General features: G+C 50.1%; 2 protein-coding genes across 2 annotated transcripts in view; one reads left to right on the forward strand and one right to left on the reverse strand.

Annotated features, from left to right (window-relative positions):
- Window positions 1–20,651, reverse strand: part of LOC144120729 (sodium-coupled monocarboxylate transporter 1-like) — an 86,088-nt gene that overhangs the window by 36,033 nt on the left and 29,404 nt on the right. The window lies entirely within an intron of this gene.
- Window positions 1,751–11,238, forward strand: LOC144116464 (protein argonaute-4-like). Its single transcript, XM_077651193.1, has 5 exons — window positions 1,751–1,822; window positions 3,225–3,505; window positions 7,289–9,328; window positions 9,804–10,031; window positions 10,927–11,238. Exons 1-5 carry the CDS (start codon window positions 1,780–1,782, stop codon window positions 11,236–11,238), a joined length of 2,904 nt encoding a protein of 967 aa, XP_077507319.1. The 5' UTR covers window positions 1,751–1,779.

Genomic DNA, 20,651 nt, shown 5'->3' on the forward strand with positions numbered 1-20,651 from the left:
CGACGCCAGTCCCGGTCGCCATCCCCAAGGCGGTTCTCTTCGCCCGGCCGCCCGTCATCCTCTGGCCAGTTCAGAGGCACGTCCCCACGTCGGGAAAACTGAAGACGGCGTCCTCCGGCGGTAGGGCTGCCGCTACAGGACCGAGTCAAGAGCCTCCACCCGATGATTCGCCGCGACGCTCCGACCGACGACGACCTGAACCGACGACCTCGACGACGCGCACCGACCGAGTGGTCTCCGCCGAAATGCCGGTATCCGCCGACAACCACGACGTTACCGCACTCGTGGATACCGGCGCCGATTTTTCTGTAATGAGCAGACGGTTAGCCACGGCCTTCCGGAAGTTTCTGACCCCTTGGTCTGGGCCGCAGATCCGGACAGCTGGTGGCCACGTGGTAACTCCGATCGGTGTCTGCAATTCGCGAATCCAGATCCGCGGTGTTACTTTCCCTGGCTGCTTTGCTGTGTTACCCGAGTGCTCCAAAGACCTCATGCTCGGTTTGGATTTCCTTCAGGAGTACAGTGCCCTTATCAACCTCCAGGAGCTAATAGTGTCGTCGTCCACCCAAGGCACTGTCGACGACGATACCGAGCCACGCAGGGCTAAGTTATGCGTCTGTGACGACCACGTATTGATCCCGTTCAGAGCCAGCATGTTTGTTACCGTCGAGTGTGATAACAGCCCCAGCACTCGTGGCATCGCTGAAACCAACATCTCACTGCTTCTGGGTCGGTAAGTCTGTGTAGCTCGCGGAATTATTGAATTGAACTGTGGGCGAACTGAACTTTTAGTGACCAATTTTGGTACTGAACCCCAGTGTTTGCCTGGGCGTATTTCGAAGAACTATAGCGTATTTCGAAGAACTTAGCGAATTCGCGGGACAGCACTCGCTGTCTCGCGAATTCTCAGAGAACACGGTCTTTGAGGCACTGTTCTACAGCCCCGCCGCTTACACGTATGTACAGTTTATGTAATTAGTAACCAGAATACATGGTTTGCCTCTTAGTTGAACATTTGAGAACTTCTCTCATCCCGAAAGCTCTAAATCGCTGTAAGGTAAGGACAGCCCTGGTCTTCACCGTTTAAGACTTGATCTTTACGGAAGCTGTAAGAGCTCTAATATATAGGAGCGAGAAGCAGGCCATGCAGCCTAGCTATTTTGGCAGAGACTATACGTACCCTCGCGCCCCTTGGAGAGGAAAGAGAATCCCAAACGGACAAACTTCCAAGTCAAACTCGCTTGTTCCCCTTGGTTATAAGCTTCTAATCGCAGCTTATGAAGACGTTTCCCTCCTCCACCCGCCGTGACGCCATAAGCGAAAGTGCGGAGCCACACGGGACCGCGCCGGCCGGCCACTACGTTTGCAAGACATAACCGCGATCCGAGCGCTAACCGTTCCAACCTCACTTCTTCTTACTTGACCAAATTATACCTCCGAGACGAAGACGACGAAGCGCATACCGCGAGCTGGTGGCACGACCGCGCGCGGTCGGCCCTGCACCGCTCGCTCCCTCGTCTGTGATGTCATCAGCGCGGGTTCTACACTGGCTCGCTCCCCCATTGGCCCGGCCCTGCGGCCGCGCCCATCCCGGCCGGAGGTTAGGCGCGAGGCACGTTCCGCCGAGCTCGGGCCAGAAAGGGCGGCTTCATCGGCCGGCCGGTCGCTGCGACATCGCTGCTCGAGTGCCCTGTCCCCCCCCCCCCCCCCCCTGCCAGCTGTCCAGGGGTCCGCCTTCACGTCGCAAACCGGGCCTCCCTCAAACGCTCCTTGAGGCCAATGGAGTCCACCCCGCGGTCGCAACGACGAAGCTGCGGAACAGGTGAGCGCTTTCCTTGGCCCGCCATTGCCTGTGATAGAGCGCAGCGCTCCGGCGGAGCCTATCGCGCAGGCGCTTTCCATGGCTCGCCGTGGCCTCCGTGGTAGAGCACAGCGCCCCGCCGGGGCCTACCGCGGAGGTCACGGGTCAGCCATCCGAATCGCTGGCTGTAGGGAAACCCCTCTGACTGGGTGGCTTAGGATGACGCCACGACCGCAGACTGTCACCACGCCGCCCGGTCCGTTTGGTACGGCGTGGCGGGCTCTGGGCGTGGCGAAGTCATGATGTCCCGTGCGCGATGCCGCTTTTAGCTTGAGTGGCGATTCGCTTTGGACCGAAGCTGATCAGGTCTTCGGTTTTCGCGATGCCGATGTTCTTCCGCGAGATTTCTTCAGCGGAAATCAAAATTGCAGATGGCGTTTTTTCTTTCGCCACTAATTCTTGGTCGGCTTGCGGGAACGCACTAGGCCTAACCCCTAGGTTTGTGCTACTGGCCTGTCGCGCGACGCGTTCGCGATTACATCTTGCCTAGAGGCGCATGATCCTTGTTTGATCGAGGTGAAGCGACGAGCTTTGCCGTGCACTTTTTCGTTTAAATTCGCGTCTTTGCCGCTGCTGCTGTGCGAGCCCGCTATAATGGGTGTAAAGGGAGTAGCAAGTCCTGTTATTTGCGCTCGAATGTAGCCGAGGTAGCAGTTATTCCGACGCGTCGGATGGTGTTAATTGACGCATATTGGTTTTTGGATACAGAGCGTCTCGAATCCCCGAGTGGGTTGGTTCACAATGGCTGTGTCGACTAGTCTTGCCTCCTTGCCATACATTAACCACTGCGGGGCGTGTCGCCCGATACTTCCGATCAGGACCCTGCTACCTTGCTCTCAAAGCCATAATTCGTTCGATAGGCTTACCTCATGGATTATCTCAATCAGTTTCAACAACCTTCTCTCGCCTTTCCCCGATTTTTATTTGGTTTTCAGAAAAATATTCATCTCAAGCCAAAGTGCGCTTTGACCGAATGCAAGATCTAGTGTATTTCCGATGTGTCTCTTCAAGCCGACAGTGACAGGATTTGAGGGCGCAGGCTCCTTTGTCAAGCCATGCAAACCTAGCAATCCGAGCACCCTGCCGGGGCATAGCTTCTACTTATTTTGAGAAACGGCTGCGTAATCATCCTACAGCAGGAGTCGAACCCACCACCTCCAAATCCAAGGCGGGTGCTCTACAGAAGGCGGGATTATCATGGCTTCAGCGACGTAACATATACATAGCCCATTCTTGCAGGTGCGCAATAGTGAATCGCCTGTTAGTGCTCGGAGCTGTTCGGTCACGCCATGTTGGCAGAACTGGTCACGCATCGGTAAGCCTTGTCGATATCGTTGACGCTAACTCCTTCCCTTTGGTATAGGGCGGCCTACTGGACGCTCGCCGGGCGCCCCATCGGCGCTTTCGTTCGCGCAAGCCGTGCAGCAGCGGGTGGTCAGAGCGGCCCCACCCCAGATTCTCTCCAGCACTGCCGCCGGAACAGCCGTCATCACCCGCGCAGAGGGAACCAACGGCAACGGGGCTCACACTGTGGCGCCCACCAAAGGCGTGCCCACCACCTCGACTTCGCCGACGGCCGCGCCCGTGCAGGCCCGCAATGGTGTCGGCAACACCAAGTCGCAGAATGACGAGGTCAGCATTCAGGTGAGCGGCGGCTGCTGCTGCGTGCCCCCACGGACGTGTCTGAACCCTGTGGATGGGTGTGGGCGGCAATGCCGTCGTAGCATGCCAGCAGATAGTTTGCCAGACCGTGTACCGCTACCGCGTATGCGGAGTTCGCCCTGAGTTCGCCAGATGGCGCCATATTCTCGTCAACAGCGCGCCTGCCTGGGCACGTTTGCGGCTCTTGATAGTTGCCAGACTGCAAGCCATGGCTTGGTGAGTGGTGTTTCAGTGACCGTGCATGCACCGTACTGCATCGAGGTTCCATAGATTCCATCTCAGGTTGCACAGATTGCGCCCAAGGCGCGTCTCAAAAAAAATTCAAGCGCAGGCGTTACGCTGCGCAGCAAGCGAAAGTGAATCTTTGTTAGCAGCTACCGCTGCCTTTTCACGTGGGTGCATTTCCCATGAGCCTTTCCATTATACGTTTTATGACTAGGCTTCAGAAATGTCACGTGATGCTAACTCTATTAATGCCCCTCAGCGGACAAAGGTAGCGCACAATCCCCTCTCTTCTGAGGCAGATTGCTGGTCACTGGCCAGTCAAAAGATAAAAAGACGTTTCGGGAGCACTACGGCTCCCTTGTTCACTATGAAGCAATCGGCGCACGGATACGTTCTTTTGTAGCACCCAGTAGCGTTTTTAAGGATTTAGCATAGATAGGATGTAGAGTTACGTCGTTCCTGTTTAATGTGTTAGACGATGTCTCTATGATAAGGGACTCAAGATTCTGCCGTGCTGATGTGTTCTTTTCTGTTGTCAATATCTTTACTTGATCCCAGTTAAGCTCGTGGCCGGATTCTTGCACGTGCTCGGCGATGGCGTTAGATGCTGCTTTCTTGTTTAGGACGTCGTTCTGGTGCTCTCTCAGGCGTCTCCTGAAGTCCTTTGTTTCACCGATATATATTGATGAGCAACCGGCGCAGTCAATCTCATACACAACACCTGGAAATCTCTCACGAGGGAGCTTGCCCTTCACAATCACCAGTTATGTTGGCAACTTGCCAGTGGGGACGTCCGCGATGTTGACGCCATGCTTGCGGAAAATACGAGCAAGCGCTTCGCTAATTCGCGCTACGTATGGGACAGCAGCTCGTTTTTCTTTTGGTTTTTCTGTGCTCTCGCGTCTGTGTCTACCTCCGAAGAACGCGATAGCAAAAAACCAAAAGAAAAACGAGCTTGTCCCATACGTAGCGGGAATTAGCGAAGCGCTTGCTCGTATTTTCCGCAAGCATGGCGTCAACATCGCGCACGTCCCCGCTGGCAAGGTGCGAACAGAACTGGTGAATGTGAATGACAAGCTCCCTCGTGAAAGATTTCCAGGTGTTGTGTATGAGATTGACTGCGCCGATTGCTCATCAATATATATCGGTGAAACAAAGGACTTCAGGAGACGCCTAAGAGAACACCAGAATGACGTCCGAAACCAGAAAGTAGCATCTATCGCCATCGCAGAGCATGCGCAAGAATCCGGCCACGAGATTAGCTGGGATCAAATAAAGATATTGACAACAGAAAAGAACACATCAGCACGGCAGAATCTTAAGTCCCTTATCATAGAGACATCGTCTAACACATTAAACAGGAACGACGGAACTCTGCATCCTATCTATGCTGAATCATTAAAAACGCTACTGGGTGCTACAAAAGGACGGATCCGTGCGCCGATTGTTTCATAGTGAACAAGGGAGCCGTAGTGCTCCCGAAACGTCTTTTCATCTTTTGACTTTGGCCAGTGACCAGCAATCTGCATCACCATGATTCCTGACCAGACGGTATGCCGTCAAACCCTCGACTACATCCCTCTCTTCTGCTTTGCGGCTCCTCTTCGCTTATCGACTTTGGCTCCTTCTACGCGATGCTAAACCTGAGCACTCCCCGGAATAAACGCGCTACGTATGACATCGGTGCTTGCATGCGCCGCTCACGTTTTTTGGCACCGCGAGGGAAGAGAAAGGAAGAAATGGCGTGAAAGTACGTGACGGCGTCCCACCATTGGGAGGGCCTGATGTCGAGAGTATAGACAGTATTGGAGGTGAGCGGCGTGCTTCAGAAGTTAATGGTGGAAATTATTCCAGAGACCTCCACTACGGCACCTCTTTCTCTTTTTCCCTCCCACCTTCCTCCCTTCTTTTACGGCGCAGTTCCGGTGTCCCCCGGCACATGCGATTCAGTAAGCGCAGTCCCGCCTTATATCATGTGAAGGTACCTTTGGGGAAACTCATATTTTCGCGACGTATGAGAGACAATTACTGCGCCATTACCTTTCATCAAAAAACCAATTTTCAATTTTTTCTTCCGAGGTTCGCTTTATTTTCAGCTCATTGAGGGGATTCAGATACAACGTGGAGAATGATTATACACGTCTTTACATTCCTTGATCGGCACTCTCGGCGTTGCCTATGCAGCTACTTGACGAACGCCACTTGATGGCTTCAACGAAGTACGGAAATTGGAATGTGGTTGTGTAAAAGCACTACGGGCTCGCTTAATGTGCTCGCCGAAATTTTTATTGTGTATTTTTGCTTGCGAATGATTGCGCACATTATGAAACAAGAAAATCTTTGTGAATGTGGCGTCCGCATTTTTTCATGCAGGAAACTCGAAATTTCGCAACAAACGCGTCCCTTTCCACCCTTGCTTGCTCTTAGGAGAGAATACACTAGGAAACCTGACACGAGTAGTTAGTTAAATTCCTAAAACAAGGAAATGTGACCAGGAAATTGGTTTTTAAAAGAAGTTGTCCGCCAGCGCACCAGTGAGATCTTACCAACCCCGTCCATGATAGCCTCAGCTGCTTATGCGCCATTAAGTGAAACAAACAGACACGCACACAATTAGTTAAAATGAATCACCACGTGAAATCTTGATTTCTGCAACAGTTCAGTGTAAGTTTCAGTTAATTAAAACGACAAAGCAGAGTTCATACTGCAGTTATTGTGTGCAGACCAAAGGCACAGTGCCAAAAATTTGGCGCCTTCACTCCCTCAAAGAAGGCTTGGTCCTCTCGCTGGCGTGTGTTAGAGTGTTTCGAGTGACGCTGCAAACTTGAGGTTGCCTACAGCTGTCACTTTTCCCCGCAGGAATCTCTGAAATTTGAATTTTTCGCATTTCTCTCGTAATTCGAGGTATTTTACAAGTAAAAGATAAGAAGGCGTACTGCTATCGATTAAGAGCTCACTGGAATGGGTTCCGTGCTAGTAGTCCACAGGCGAAAAAGTATCACCGAAACAAAATCGCGAGTTCTCATCCGCGGCGTGGAGACGTGAAAATCTGACCAATGCACTCCATTCACTCTCCTTACTTTACCGAGATAATTTTGAGCTCTCCATATCAACAGCGTGACGCGCAAGTCAGATCGTCAGTGTGGAGGAGTTGACTTTTGACTTTTATCGATTAACCGATGTATGGAGGAGTTTACTTTTAGACAGCTAACGCAGAGGTCAGGCGTAGTTTACGCGCGGAATTTGTGCGTAATTCAACCGCCTAACCGACAATTCTGGACAAAATATCTGCCGTCGGCAGGCTTGCATGTTTTCATTTATGTTCTTGCTACCGTCAAAAGCGTTCCCCATTGTTTTTCTATGGCAGTCTGAACAGCGTGATGCCAGCTAGTAAAGAAAAAATCGGACTATGACCATTACCTTCAATATTTCCATAAGAGTATCTTATAATTTTCAAATTTTGTCCAAGAATGTTGGACAAGAGTTGTGCGCTGTCGGAATTTAAACCTTAGCCGCGGGCTGCCCCGGCGCGCTCTGCAGGAAATCGAGCGGACATTGCCGTCTCACTTCCCGCGCCGGCCTACTCAAGGCAAACTGGGCCGGCCGATCCAGTTGACCGCCAACCACTTCAGCGTTGAGATCCCTTCCGGTAACGTTTTCCACTACGACGTGGAGATATGCTCAGAGTCGCGCAAGGAGACCAACAAAGTGCCCGAGAAGCGCAAGTACCGCTGCATCAGCACCAAGATCAACCGCCTGGTCATCGAGTTGCTCGTCAAGAAGTACCGGGTCGACCTGAGTGGCTGCATGCCCGCCTTCGACGGCCGCAAGAACTTGTACACGCGCCGTGAGCTCAATTTCCGTGAGCGCACCTTCACGGTCGACTTCGAGGAGGACCAGCGGATTCAGAAGTTCATCGTGAAGATCCAGTACGCGGCCACCGTGAATCTGGACGCGCTACAGGCGGTCTTCGACAGACGCGTCAGCCATGTTCCTCAGGAGGTCCTCCAAGCCGTGGACATCGTGCTGCGGCACGGACCGTCGATAAAACTCACGCCCGTCGGGCGGTCCTTCTTCAGGCCGCCGGCCCCAGGCGAATACAACACCCTTGGAGGTGGCCGCGAAGTCTGGTTCGGCTACTACACTAGCGTTCGACCTGCTCAGTGGAAGCCCATGCTCAACGTCGACATTTCGGCCACCGCCTTCTACGAGCCTCTACCCGTGACCGACTTCATGTGCAAACTGTTCAGCGATTGCCGGCGCGAGATGTCGGCCGGAGACTTCAAGAACCTGCGCGACTTCCAGAACGTTTGTCTCAACAAGGAGCTCAAGGGTTTGCGCGTCAAGGTCACCCACCTTCCATACCCTCGCAAGTACAAGGTAATTCGCGTCACCAAGGAACCAGCCAAGAAGCTCTACTTCAAAATGGAAGACGGCACCCGTTGCTCGGTGGCCGACTACTTCCAAAACCGTTACGACCGCCTCAAGTACCCGAACCTGCCCTGCATCCAAACCGGCAGCGAAAACCACCCGGTCTACCTTCCGCTGGAGGTCTGCGTGATCGTCGAAGGGCAGCACTGCAAGAAGAAACTGGACGAGAACCAGACGTCCGAGATGATCAAGCGTACGGCCCAGCCACCGGCCAAGCGCTTCAACGAGATCCGCCAGTCGGTGCGGGATCTGGTCAGCAGCAGCGACCAGTGCCTGCGCGAGTTCGGCATCAAAATCAGCACCGAGCCGACACAGCTCAAGGGCAGGGTGCTCGATCCGCCGTCGCTGGTCTTCGAGAACAACAACATCGGCAAGCCCCGCGAGGGCACCTGGGAACTGCGGGGCCGTCACTTCTACAAGTCGGCCACGCTGACCCGCTGGACGCTGCTCAACCTGAGCCAGTTCGCGCAGCGAGACAGCCTCGACAACTTCGTCAAGATGCTCATCCGCGTCGGCCAGGAACTGGGCATGAGCATCGAGCAGCCGCTGGACGTCACCACGACTGACACGAACCGCAAGCCCGTGCGGAATATCCTGCTCGAGGAGCAGCGCAAGACCGCCAACCTCGAGATGGTCATCATCGTGCTTGCCAAGAACACGAGCTACGCCGATATCAAGCAGGTAGCCGAGACCGAGATCGGGCTGCGCACGCAGTGCGTAATGGACAACAGCGTGATCAAGAAGTGCAACGCCGCGCTCATCACCAACCTCTGTCAGAAGATGAACGCCAAGCTGGGCGGCATCAACAACAGCCTGCTGCCCAAGGAGAAGCCGAAAATCTTCCAGAAGCCGGTTATCATCATCGGCGCGGACGTGACTCACCCGGCGCCTGGGGACAAGCTGAGGCCGTCCATCGCGGCGTGCGTTGGTAGCTTGGATGCCATTCCGTACAAGTTCCACGCCTCCGTTCGCGTCCAGATGGCAGACTCCGCTGCCACTTCGCGCCTGGAGATCATCAAGGACCTCAAGGACATGATGAAAGACACGCTGAAGGCATTTTATCATGCTACCAGGCACAAGCCAGAGCGCATTATCTTCTACCGGGACGGAGTGAGCGAGGGGCAGTTCATGGAGGTCCGCAACCGCGAGGTAAGTTTCGAATGCAAAATGATTTATCCCCGCATCTTTTTGTGGGTTGGTTATGATTGAAAGGGGCAGCAGCATATCGTCTCGCGGATTCTACATCGAACATCATCGACCGCGGTAACTGGCGGGTCTCAATGTAGATAAAACACCACACCACAGCGCTGGACACCACAGCGCTGGTGTTCATCGTACCCGTCTTGCACTGTTGCATTTTTAGCTGTCATGAATTACCTGCAAGCCCGATCAGAGAAGCTTCCAAGTTACTGTGGATTCTACCAGTTTTCCATATACGATAAGAATTTACTCACAGCGCCATTACCTTCTCCTAACTTTGTTCGAAAGACGACGGTTCGTAGCTGTTGGACTGTGCACGAAATGGTGTTGTCCTGCCCATCCCTTGTGTCAAGCTCCAGAAGCAGTGTTTAATCCATTAGGCGACCAGTTCAGGGCTACAACTTGGCCGTGATCTTGTTTCCAGGTGAGCGCCATCCGACTGGCGTGCCAGGAGCTTTCCCCGAACGAGACGTACAAGCCGGCGCTGACATTCATCGTGGTCCAGAAGCGTCACCACACGCGTTTCATGCCCGCCAATGACCGGGACGGGGTTGGCAAGTGCCGCAACGTGCCGCCCGGCACCACCGTAGACTCTGTTGTCACGCACCCGCTCGACTTCGACTTCTACCTCTGCAGCCATTTCGGCATTCAGGTGCACAGTAATGGAATGCAGTCTGGGGCCCAGTAGTCGGTACTTGGGTCGCAGAAACTCCCTAATGACGCAGAAGCGAACTGAACGTGCTCCGAACTTTTCAGTGCAACATTAAGCAGACCACTATAGAGGCAGTGACAGGGAGTTTGGGCGCATCTTACACATTATAAAGCACAGGATGACTGTTAGCTGTGGGCCCGAATAGCAACTGCGCATGGGCCTACTTTGATATTTCATTGTGCAACAGCCAGTAAAGGGTTCCCGCAAAATGGGATCTGTTTGGTTTATGGAGGTTTAACGTCCCAAAGCGACTCAGACTATGAGAGATGCCGTAGTGAAGGGCTCCGGAAATTTCGACCACTTGGGGCTCTTTAACGTGCACTGAGATTGCGCAGTACACGGGCTTCTCGAATTTCGCCTCCATCGTCGAAATTCGTCCGCCACAGCCGGGAACGGGATGTGTCCCAAAAAAGGGGCCACAGGATAGTAACAAACTTTTAAGGCACCCAAATTCATCATCATCATGAATATTATCAGCCTAACTATGCCCAGTGCAGGGAAAAGGCCTCTCCTATGTCTCTACAGTTACCCTGTCCTTTGAAAGCTGCGGCCATCGTATCCCGGCAAACTTGCCAATCTCATCCGCCCACCTAGCTTTCTGCCGCCCCTTGCTACGCCTCCCTTTTCTTGGAATCAACTCCGTTGCCCTTAAGGACCAGCGGTTGTCTTCCAATTCGCATTACATACCCAGCCCAAGCCTATCTCTTCCTCTTGATTCCTAAGTTAAGACTGCCTAAGTGTTGGCGGGGATGTGACGCGAGGTCTGTCGTCTACAACCAGGAGATCATGCTGCGATTCCGTGGGTTGAACCGGCCCCGTGGTGTCTGTGGTGCAGGGCACGAGCAGGCCGTCGCACTACTACATTTTGTGGGACGACTCGAGCTTTACTGCGGACGAGGTGCAGTATCTGAGCTACCACCTCTGTCACACGTACGCCCGCTGCACACGGAGCGTTAGCATCCCGGCGCCCGTTTACTATGCTCATTTGGCCGCGTACCGGGCCAAGAAGCACCTGATGAGCAAGGTGGATGTGTCAAGCTCGAGCAGCGACTCGTCTGGGGGCAGCGCCGACGCCGTCTCACCCCGTCAGTATGCGGAGGCTGTCAAGGTGCTCGAGTCCCTCAAGACTGGCATGTACTTCGTGTGAGGACCAACACTGCTGGGTGAGCGATGTTCAGTACACTGAGCTGTCATGACGTCATTGTACCATACTAAAGTATGGCATGGTGGGTGTGTAGCGTACCAAAGCGGCTCATGGGATATGGGGTATTGTTGTGAAGGGCTCCGCATTGGGCTTGAACACCTGCTGGTTCCATAGCGTGCACTGCGATCGCATGGCACACGGCGGTCTTCCCATAGCCACTGTGCCACCACGGCGGGTCAGTTATAGGAGCTATGTAGGCTATGTGCATAAGAACAAACGTCTCGCCATGAGGGCTCATTGACAAAAAACTGCGCTATACAGTGCCGCTAAGGAACTTGTCTCCGGCAAAAAAAAAAACGCGGAACCTAAGGCATGGACAGGCTGGTTGCCCAAAGTTAATGCCATCAAAGCTCCTCCATATCCCCAGCATTCTGGCCCATGCGCCTCAAGAAACCGGTCGCGCCATCTCGCGACAGCCGGCGGCGCGTAACTCAATGGCGATGAAAAAATAAAAATTAATACCTCGTCGCGCATAAGTTAGAGAATAGCTGTCTCGCCAAGATGTTAAATGCTTCTTAAAGTTTCTTTTAGTAGAGTTTCATAATTATAGCTTACATGCTGCGTTTACCATGCGCAATAAGCTACGATAGCATGGAGTTCATGACGAAGTCCTGAAAAATACCCCACTTCACTTTATCGTTCACCACAGCTCTAATTTACAATATATCGACAAGCTCTATGGAGCTTCAGGAAGCGTAATGTCCTACCTTAAAAGATGTATAAAGTATTTTACATTTGAATGAAGCAAAAGATTTCCTACGCTGTTTCTCTCATGCATCCTCAGCATTGTCAAGAAACGTGTGGCGCCCTCTCTTGGTGTGTTGGCAAGGCGCACGTCCCCGCTGCAGTGTCCCTGCTTTGGTAGTTTGCTTTGTGAGGTTGAGCCGTGCTGTACGAATGCGCACTTTTATCAAAAGTGCCCCCATCGGAGTGAGGCTATTACCATGGGCTGCTACATAAAATGCTACAAGAAAGCGCGTGCCTTCTATGAGGTATACAAAGAAAACTATAAGGAGAATCTTTTGCTCGACAGGTACATTTTTTATTAAGCGCGTACAGTGACCACACGGGCATAAGTGATAGTGGAATTGCGTGCGCATTAACAGTGCAAAGCAATAAAACTTCAAGGTACTTTGTTCAAGCAGTGAAATGCGTAATTCCCAGACGCTAATACTTAGAGCTCACTCACCGATACTTGTATATGGGTCTTGCATTGTGCGTTGAAAATATTAAAATAGTGAATTAATGTCTACATTTTAACAATCATATTATTAGGCTCAATAGCAGATAGCTCTTCGAAAGTTTTGTCGATGTGGTGGAAGAGCAGCACGGATGCGTTGAAGTGAATGTCGTAAGTGCCAGGCGGCAAACCTGATGCTGCGTTTTATGGCAGTAGGTGATTTGTCCAATGTAACAATTAGCAGTGTGGTAGCTCGCAACATTTTTTTCTAGGTTGGTAAAGTGAATCTCGTGATTCGATCGTTCGCCGTCGATAAGGGCTTTGCCACTGCTGTAATCGATGCTAGTTTCGGAAGTTATATGTCAACCGCTAACGAACACTTCATAGAATGGCATGCTGGGAACTATTCTGAAGAGTATGCCATCTCTTCGGCATGCAAGTAAATACGCCGTTACACAGAGCAGCAATTAAGAGTCAAACGTTAATTAAATGTTCTTGATTATGATTTAAATTTGGTGAAGAATGAGCGGAAGATACTGTCGGATAACACGAGGTTTCAATGCTTACTGCGTTTCTCCAGCGCGGCTGCTGGGCGCTCCACCCAGCCTGCTTGTGCAATGTGGCGGTCACATGATTAATTAGCGACAGGGCGTTACATGAGCGCGGCCCTGAATATGCAGTGAATTTACCGTGTTGCGAATATGTGCAACAGCACCTACAGGCACTCTCGGACGAGTGGCGCGAACATATTCATTTTTTTTTTTTGCATATGAGGTGCAAACCTACTCCCACCTTTTTTTTTGCTGTCGCTCTCCTGTGTACTTCTCGGTATCCGCTCTCTTTGCCTTTAATTCCGCCGGTTGCAGTTCCGGTACTTGAGCGATTAGATAACAATTGCCGGGCCAGCAACGTTTTTAGCGTCCTTTTTGTATTTTCGTCGGTTGTTGTTGCCTCTCAAGCGATTGGCAAACTGCTACTTCTTCGACGTGGCTCGGAGCCGGGGGGGGGGGGGGGGGGGGGGGGGGGGGTTGCACAGACCGCGGTTTTAAGAAGAGGGCGCCGTTTCCAGGGATCGATTAACATCCTCCCGCGACTTTTAAATTTGCCTTGATTGGTTTCCACAGCCTACGACACCTAGCACTCGAAGCAGGGTATTTTCCATACCACGCCTTCGGCCTTTTCTGTCGGATAACTGTCTTTGAAGGGGCAGAGGAGGCGTCCGATAATGGTGGCCGTCTTGTGCATAGTTTGCATCCCTTGCTTTCTGAGAATACTGGCCAAGGTTTCGCTGACACCTTTTGCGTACGAACTGCATGCGCGTTTTTGCCACTGGCGTGTCCTAAGCGTAAGCATATAGAGTTGTTTGTATTGCTTCCTTTTCGGTTTTGGATGATATATCGAGTAAAGAATCTTGGGTATCCATTTCTTAGAAATGTTTTCTTTTGTTAATAGTGCAGTGTTTTCTTCAACACAAGGTTAGGTGAACGACCATTTTCCGAGCACTTCAACTCAAAGAAACCAAGCGCCAGGTTTCGAGCAAACTTGTGCCCATTGAAACCAATGGGTACACGGCGGCACTGGGGAACGAATCACACACCCTCCTCGAGCAGCATGCTTAAAGCGATAAGTCATTGCTGTTGTCGCGGATTTTAAAACAAATAGCAAGAATTGGGAACCGTCTTAACCAAAACTTGCTTGAATTTCACCCTTTTTTTGGCAGTGTTCCTCCCACAAAGGCTACGAGAATACCCACTGCTCGCAGCATTTAAAACGGATGAAGAGGAGGAGGGGCGGTAACGTGAAGGGCTAAAAATGTGAGCAGATGCATAGGTAGGGACAAATTCTTTTTCAAGAGCTACACGGGCAGCCGGTTGCAGGTTGGTAAGGGGGAGGAAAGAAAGGACAGTGGTTAGGGGTCTCCTGCTGTGCCTTTCTTCTTCTTCTTCTTCACCCCAGGTATATGGAACATACCCACACGGGGGGATTGGCCAAGGTGTAGTAGAATAAACAAAGAAGTTTCCATGGAAGATGACGACAAAAGTGTAGCCCCCAATCGTGAATTTTGAAAAATCAATGAATAAAAACAACAGAATATTGACAGTTAAATAACAGTCAGCATTTTGGTGAGAAGAGAAGAGCTCGTAGAACTTTAAAAGAGATAGCACATCAACCTACCAGTTGCAATTATGTAATCGTGGAGAAACCCACAAATAGAACCCAATGCGAATCCCTTGGCGTTCGCACCAAACGATAATAATACTGGCAAAGATAAAGGGAGCCCTAACCTGGAGAGAGGGACCTCCAGGTAAATCTTTCTCTGAAGTGCGAACCTTGGGCAGTAGAGGAGAAAATGGTCTAAAGATTCAACTTTCCCACATGCGTCACATAGGTTCGTCCGTGTCAACCCACACCTGCATAGATATAAATTCAAACTTGGAATCCTGCACCGCAACCGCGTCATTGTTACCTCACACAGCCTGTATTTACACGAACGGACGTTCCAATTATGTGCTAAGGGCTGATAGTCCAGTGGTATTTAGTAAGGGATCTCGTAACCTGGCTGATATGTGTAGGAACCGCCTGAAACCTGGAAATCGCCAGCAGGCTGAAATTCGGGACGGGATGTGTCACTGACCCGTCAAGAGCCAACCATGATAAGTAATCAGCCACCTCATTTGAATGAATACCAGCATGGCCAGGGACCCAGACAAAAAGGACCACCTTCAAAATGCTTGGGACAATAATCGCAGGATACGGCGCAAAAAATCTTCTTGTGAAGTGTCAAGGGAGACTAACACCGACAAACAATCAGCGAGAATAATAACATGAGACACATGGCATGAAATTTTGTGAAGGGCCATTCCAAGAGCCAAAAATTCCGCAAAGAATATAGGAATATAATCTGGGATGCGGACAGAATAGCTCCATGCCAAATCCTGCGAAAAGATGCCAACTGCAGCTTTCTGGCAGTTGACGGAGGCATCGGTAGCAAGCACCGTATGATGGGGGTATTCCTCTATGTGATCCGAGAGAATACCGTTTAAAATGTTTGCGGGCATGCGTTTCGCATGAGATGGGAAGATGTGGTCGAAATGGAATTCCACTGCTGCCGGCGTGTCATCAACCCACTGCAAAGAACTGAGATCAACACCAATCGGTGTTAAAAGGTTCTGCGTTAACATAATTTGTGGCATTTGATACCGTGGCCAATGATGAGAAAAGAATAAGGCCGGCTGAGACACAAAAATAGGAGTACTGACATCAGACACTGGGTCCCATCGACCTGAGGAAAGTTCGCACCGTGAGTATTTGAAAACGGGAAGTTAGATCAGGGATACGGGCTTCCAGATAAAGCAGGGCGTTTGAAACTGATTTTGGGAGACCAAGGCAGAGGCGGAGAGCGCGCCTTTCCAGTAAGATTAAGGGTTGAATCTTGTAGCTTGCGCTACCAGAGAACAGAATGCAACCAAATTCAAGTATAGGTCTTACGTAGGCTTTGTACAGTAACAATAACGTGTCGCGGCGCATCCCAAACATTTTATTGGCGAGTCCTGTCAGCCGGCCTAGTTCTTTATATGAAGGCTCCAATGTAATGCTGGGTGATAAGTAACACCCAGATATTTTACGGATTCCTCTTGTGGAATCTGGAGAGAGTGATGGACTAATGAAATGTGCAAAGGCCTGTCTGGAGGAAATACCAAAACTCCGCATTTGTCTACATTCAGGGATAAATTAATACCCTGCAACCATACTCCAAAAGCATCCAAATATCCCTGCAGAATGTGGTAAAGGGAGTGGATATCCCTGGCCGAGGCGAAAAAAGCTATGTCATCTGCATACACAAAAACTGTTATATCAGGACGAATGGGGATGCCACTGACCAAAATATTAAAAAGCAGAGGGGATAGCACCTATCCTTGCGGCACACCTCTTGATTGATAATATGTATTTGAACATAGGGTTCCCTCGGCGCAGTAAAAGAATCTGTCCTTCAGAAATTCAGATAATCCACGCATAAATGTAGGTTGGAGGATGTAACTGAGCAAGTCTTTTAAGTAAAATAGTATGCTCTACACTGTCATAGGCCTTTGCTACATCAAGAGTGACCAAAGCTGAAACTTCTCTTCTGCGTAGCGAGAGCCGGATCCTGCTCTCTAGATCCACATGCGCGGACCATATAGAGCATTCACGACGAAAGCCAATCTGGGCTGAGCTGAGACCGTTGATGTCATGAACATGTTTTGTGAGGCGACTGTGCACTATTCTTTCTATTAATTTGACTAAATTTGAAGTCAATGCAATTGGCCGAATATTATCCAAGACGTATCCTTTTCCTACATCTTTCATTAATAAAATAATTTTCGCCGTCTTCCAAATGCTTGGAATCCATGCATTTTCCAGAGAAGCATTGGTCATATCTAAGAGGGCGCTTGTAAACTCCTCGGCTAAAATTTTAATCATATCAACAGTGACACCATCTGGTCCATGAGCTGCAGGATGCAACATTGCCAGGACTGAGAGGAGCTCTGATGCGTCAACCTCGGTATAATCCGAAGAGGGTGAAATTAAGCACAAAGGGACGTTTCTCTGCGTCTGGAAGCGTAACGCCAATCCCTGAGCAATACACTCCAGGCTCTCCTGAGCCTTTTGTGGTGATAACACTGTTGAACAAGTGAGAAGAGGGACGGCAGAACTCTTGTTACGTTCCATGAATCTATACAGGGCTTTCCGATGACGAGGATTTGAAAGATATGTGTTTAAATTTTGGTTGTACTCCTCCTTGGCTTTTTCAATTGTTCTCTTGAAAGATGCAGAGAAGAATTTGTAATTTAACCAATTAGCCCGACTCTGGTTGCAGGACAGCCTCTTCCAGGCCGCTTTTCTGCGACGATAGGCCTTCTCACATTCTTCTGTCCACCAAGGAGACGGCTGTTTATTAGAGGCTGCTGCGGGCACAGCGAATATTGAGTGGTCTATTGCATTTTGCAAAAATGAAACCGTCTGCTGAGCTCTGTCATCCCAGCTTGTATTAACTATAGAAGCAAGTGAGGCGGACATCAGATTTTTATAAATTTTGTGGTTGACAAATTTATGGCTTACACAACTAGTTTTAAGAGGAGATAACCGGATAGTGAAAGTTAGAGGAAAGTGATCACTAGACGTACCCGAATCCTCTGTCGACCAATCAGTCGCATCTAGCCTACCTGCAGATAATGTTAAGTCAATGGCTGAGCGAGCAACCCCTCGCGTAAAGGTTATTTCTCTAGAATTGCAGCAGCGTACAGCATTTGCAGACAGCCACGACCAGAGAAGCTGGCCGCAGGAATCAGAGCGACTTCCCCAGTCACTATGGTGAGAATTAAAATCTCCTGCGATGACTGCACTGTTTGTGCCAGTCACCAAGCTGTCTAAACAGTTTGTCCTGTGTACACCTAAAGGAAAATAGACGTTAGCAATTGTAATATCAGCACAATGCGGAAATGAAAGTTTGATCGCTAAAAGCTCACAGTCAGGGAGAAGAATTTTCTTAGAGATAGATGCGTGATGACATAAATTTTTAGATATCATGATTAGCAGTCCACCTCCCCTGCCAACATTTCAATCTGACCTGAAAACTCGAAAGTTTCTCATTGAAAATGATTTATACGGTGATAACCACGTTTCTTGTAAAAGTACAATATCAGGCTTATGCTTGTGAATAAGTATGTCTAGATCTGGAAGAGAAGACAAGACTGAACGGCAATTCCATTGTAACACTTTGATACCTGCCATGATTATTGACCAATTGAAGAGGCCGAAACCGCCTCTTTAAGGATATCAACATGGGGATGAAGTTTGGGTGGTCCCTTTTTAGCTTTCATCTGTGGAGAACTAGAATTAGATGATGAGGAAGCACGGCGCTTCTGCGTAGGGCACGACATTTTCGACTTCTGTTGTGCAGATGTCACTGCGACATTCACTGCTAGGAACAGAGATGTGAGGTGGGGCCTGGGGATCATCAGAAGGTGATGTAGAGCGGCTAGCACTAGCTGCATAAGCTGAAACAGATGCAGACGTTGCTGCCAGGACGGGTGTTGATGGTGACGCAGACTGAACTGCAACAAACTGAGCCAACACCTCAGAGAAAGTGTTTAGCATTCGCTCAACCACATTATTAAGAGCTTTTCTACTGTGGTCACAATTGAGGCAGCCAAGTTGAACTCAATGTTCCCAACCGAAGCGCGCACACGACTAGCATATGAATCTTTTTTTCCTGTTAAGAACAGCGTAAGGATCGGCTCTTGAGAACCGCTTCTCTTTGATAATGTCCAACAAGCTACGCTCTTCACTAAGTTTTGCGCAGTTGGCATCATCAGCTGAGTGATTGTTGCTGCAGAGGCAACAATGAGGCTGCTCTGAGGTGCAGTTATCAGCAGAATAACCTTGTCCACATAAACGGCAGCGGGACTCCGACTTGCATGCTTTGCCGCTATGCCCGAACCGCCAACAGTTGGTGCATTGAAGAGGGCGGGGTTCAAGAGGGTCCACATGGTATACAATCGGCCAGATATTTAGTTCAGCAGGGCAGGAAGAGCCAGCAAAAGTTGTTATTACCGACTCAGTAGCAACGCGCGAGCCGTTTACCTCTCTACTGCAGCGGTAGACTGAAAGGACCCCAACGCCTGCATCCTGAAATTCCTGTAGAATTTCTAGCGGGGACGATGCTGGGTCGACACCTCTTACAACACCCTTGACACATGCAAGCTGTTCGGGAATGAATGCTTTCACCGGCAGCGAGCTGAAAATTGTGCACTTAAGCAAGTCTGCAACACAAACGATGTCCGAGGACTTGCACACAATTTTTCGACGGCCAAATGGACGCACTTCAGAGATCTGCAGGTATTGGGCAGTCAATGATCTTAGCTCCTGTTGAATTAGTTTTGGGGATTTCATTTTGATCGCACCCTCACCGATTGGGACGATAGCCACGGGAATCACATCAATGCCATTTTTGTGGAAGGACTAAAGTGGCAGCCTTTGGGCTGGCAAGCTGGCAAACCAAGCTGCCGACCCTCCACCTGGGGAGGTCAACGACATCTCTCAGCAAAACGCGCTCTCAGGTTCACATGAACTGCGTCTTAAACTACGCCTTGGCCAAAACCCCCCATTGTAGTACGGGCTCACCAAGGATGAACAAGCCGGAACCACCAGAAGATGAAGAAAACAGCAGCGGCCAGCAAGAACACGTCAGCACGTCTGTTCTAACTTCTTCTTCTTCTCCTCAAGTAATATGGCACACGGTCTTCTTCTTTTTCTTCTTCTTCTTCTTCTTCTTCTTCTTCTTCTTCTTCTTCTTCTTCTTCTTCTTCTTCTTCTTCTTCTTCTTCTTCTTCTTCTTCTTCTTCTTCTTCTTCTTCTTCTTCTTCTTCTTCTTCTTCTTCTTCTTCTTCTTCTTCTTCTCACTGCTGTGCCTTTGCTTGCCTTTCTTTTTCTTCCTCCTTTTACTTTTCCTCGAATCGTGGAGCTCAGACCGTGGTTGCTTTTTCAATGAAAAATTGAAAACAACATTTTGACAGATTTGCCTGTCTGGTTGGGTTTAAAGACTTATAAAACTGCTAGTCTGCAACCAAAACTGGTATTTTAGGACGCAGAATGTTCGGCTGCGGCAGTGTTGCAGTTGTCTAATGCAGTAACCAGCAAAACTGATGTGTTCTCGCCGTCCCAGGTTCGAGACTCACTCGCGGCCGTAAAACATTTCCTATTATTTTATTTCAGGTCAAGTAAATTTTAGACGTACAGACAGGCCACGTCAAAATCCAAAATTGAAGCCTGAGCGCCAGAATAAAAAATGCGACCCCGTAAGCCCGCGGTTGTTCTACCAGCTTGTGGAGGCAGCGGTTGGTACCAATGCGGCCGCTCGATGGAACCGCATCATCGAGTGGCCGTGGTTCTCATCTGCTCACTCACTGAAAAAGACGGCACGCTGAAAGGCTTTTCCTTACAGCCTTTACTTCGTTCCTTGTCATGCAACGTGACCGCACTGTGTTGTTATGGCCTGTGTACAGTACAAAATAAAACCAACCATCGTGAACGGGCGACACCTTTCCGCGGCCCCGTGATTGGTGAAAGCTTCAAAAACCACGTGTTTTCGGCTTGTGTGGCAAAAAACGAGTCAAATAGAGCACAACTGTCCAAC

Source organism: Amblyomma americanum, chromosome 1, assembly GCF_052857255.1.
Source record: "Amblyomma americanum isolate KBUSLIRL-KWMA chromosome 1, ASM5285725v1, whole genome shotgun sequence".
Classification (NCBI taxonomy): domain Eukaryota; kingdom Metazoa; phylum Arthropoda; class Arachnida; order Ixodida; family Ixodidae; genus Amblyomma; species Amblyomma americanum.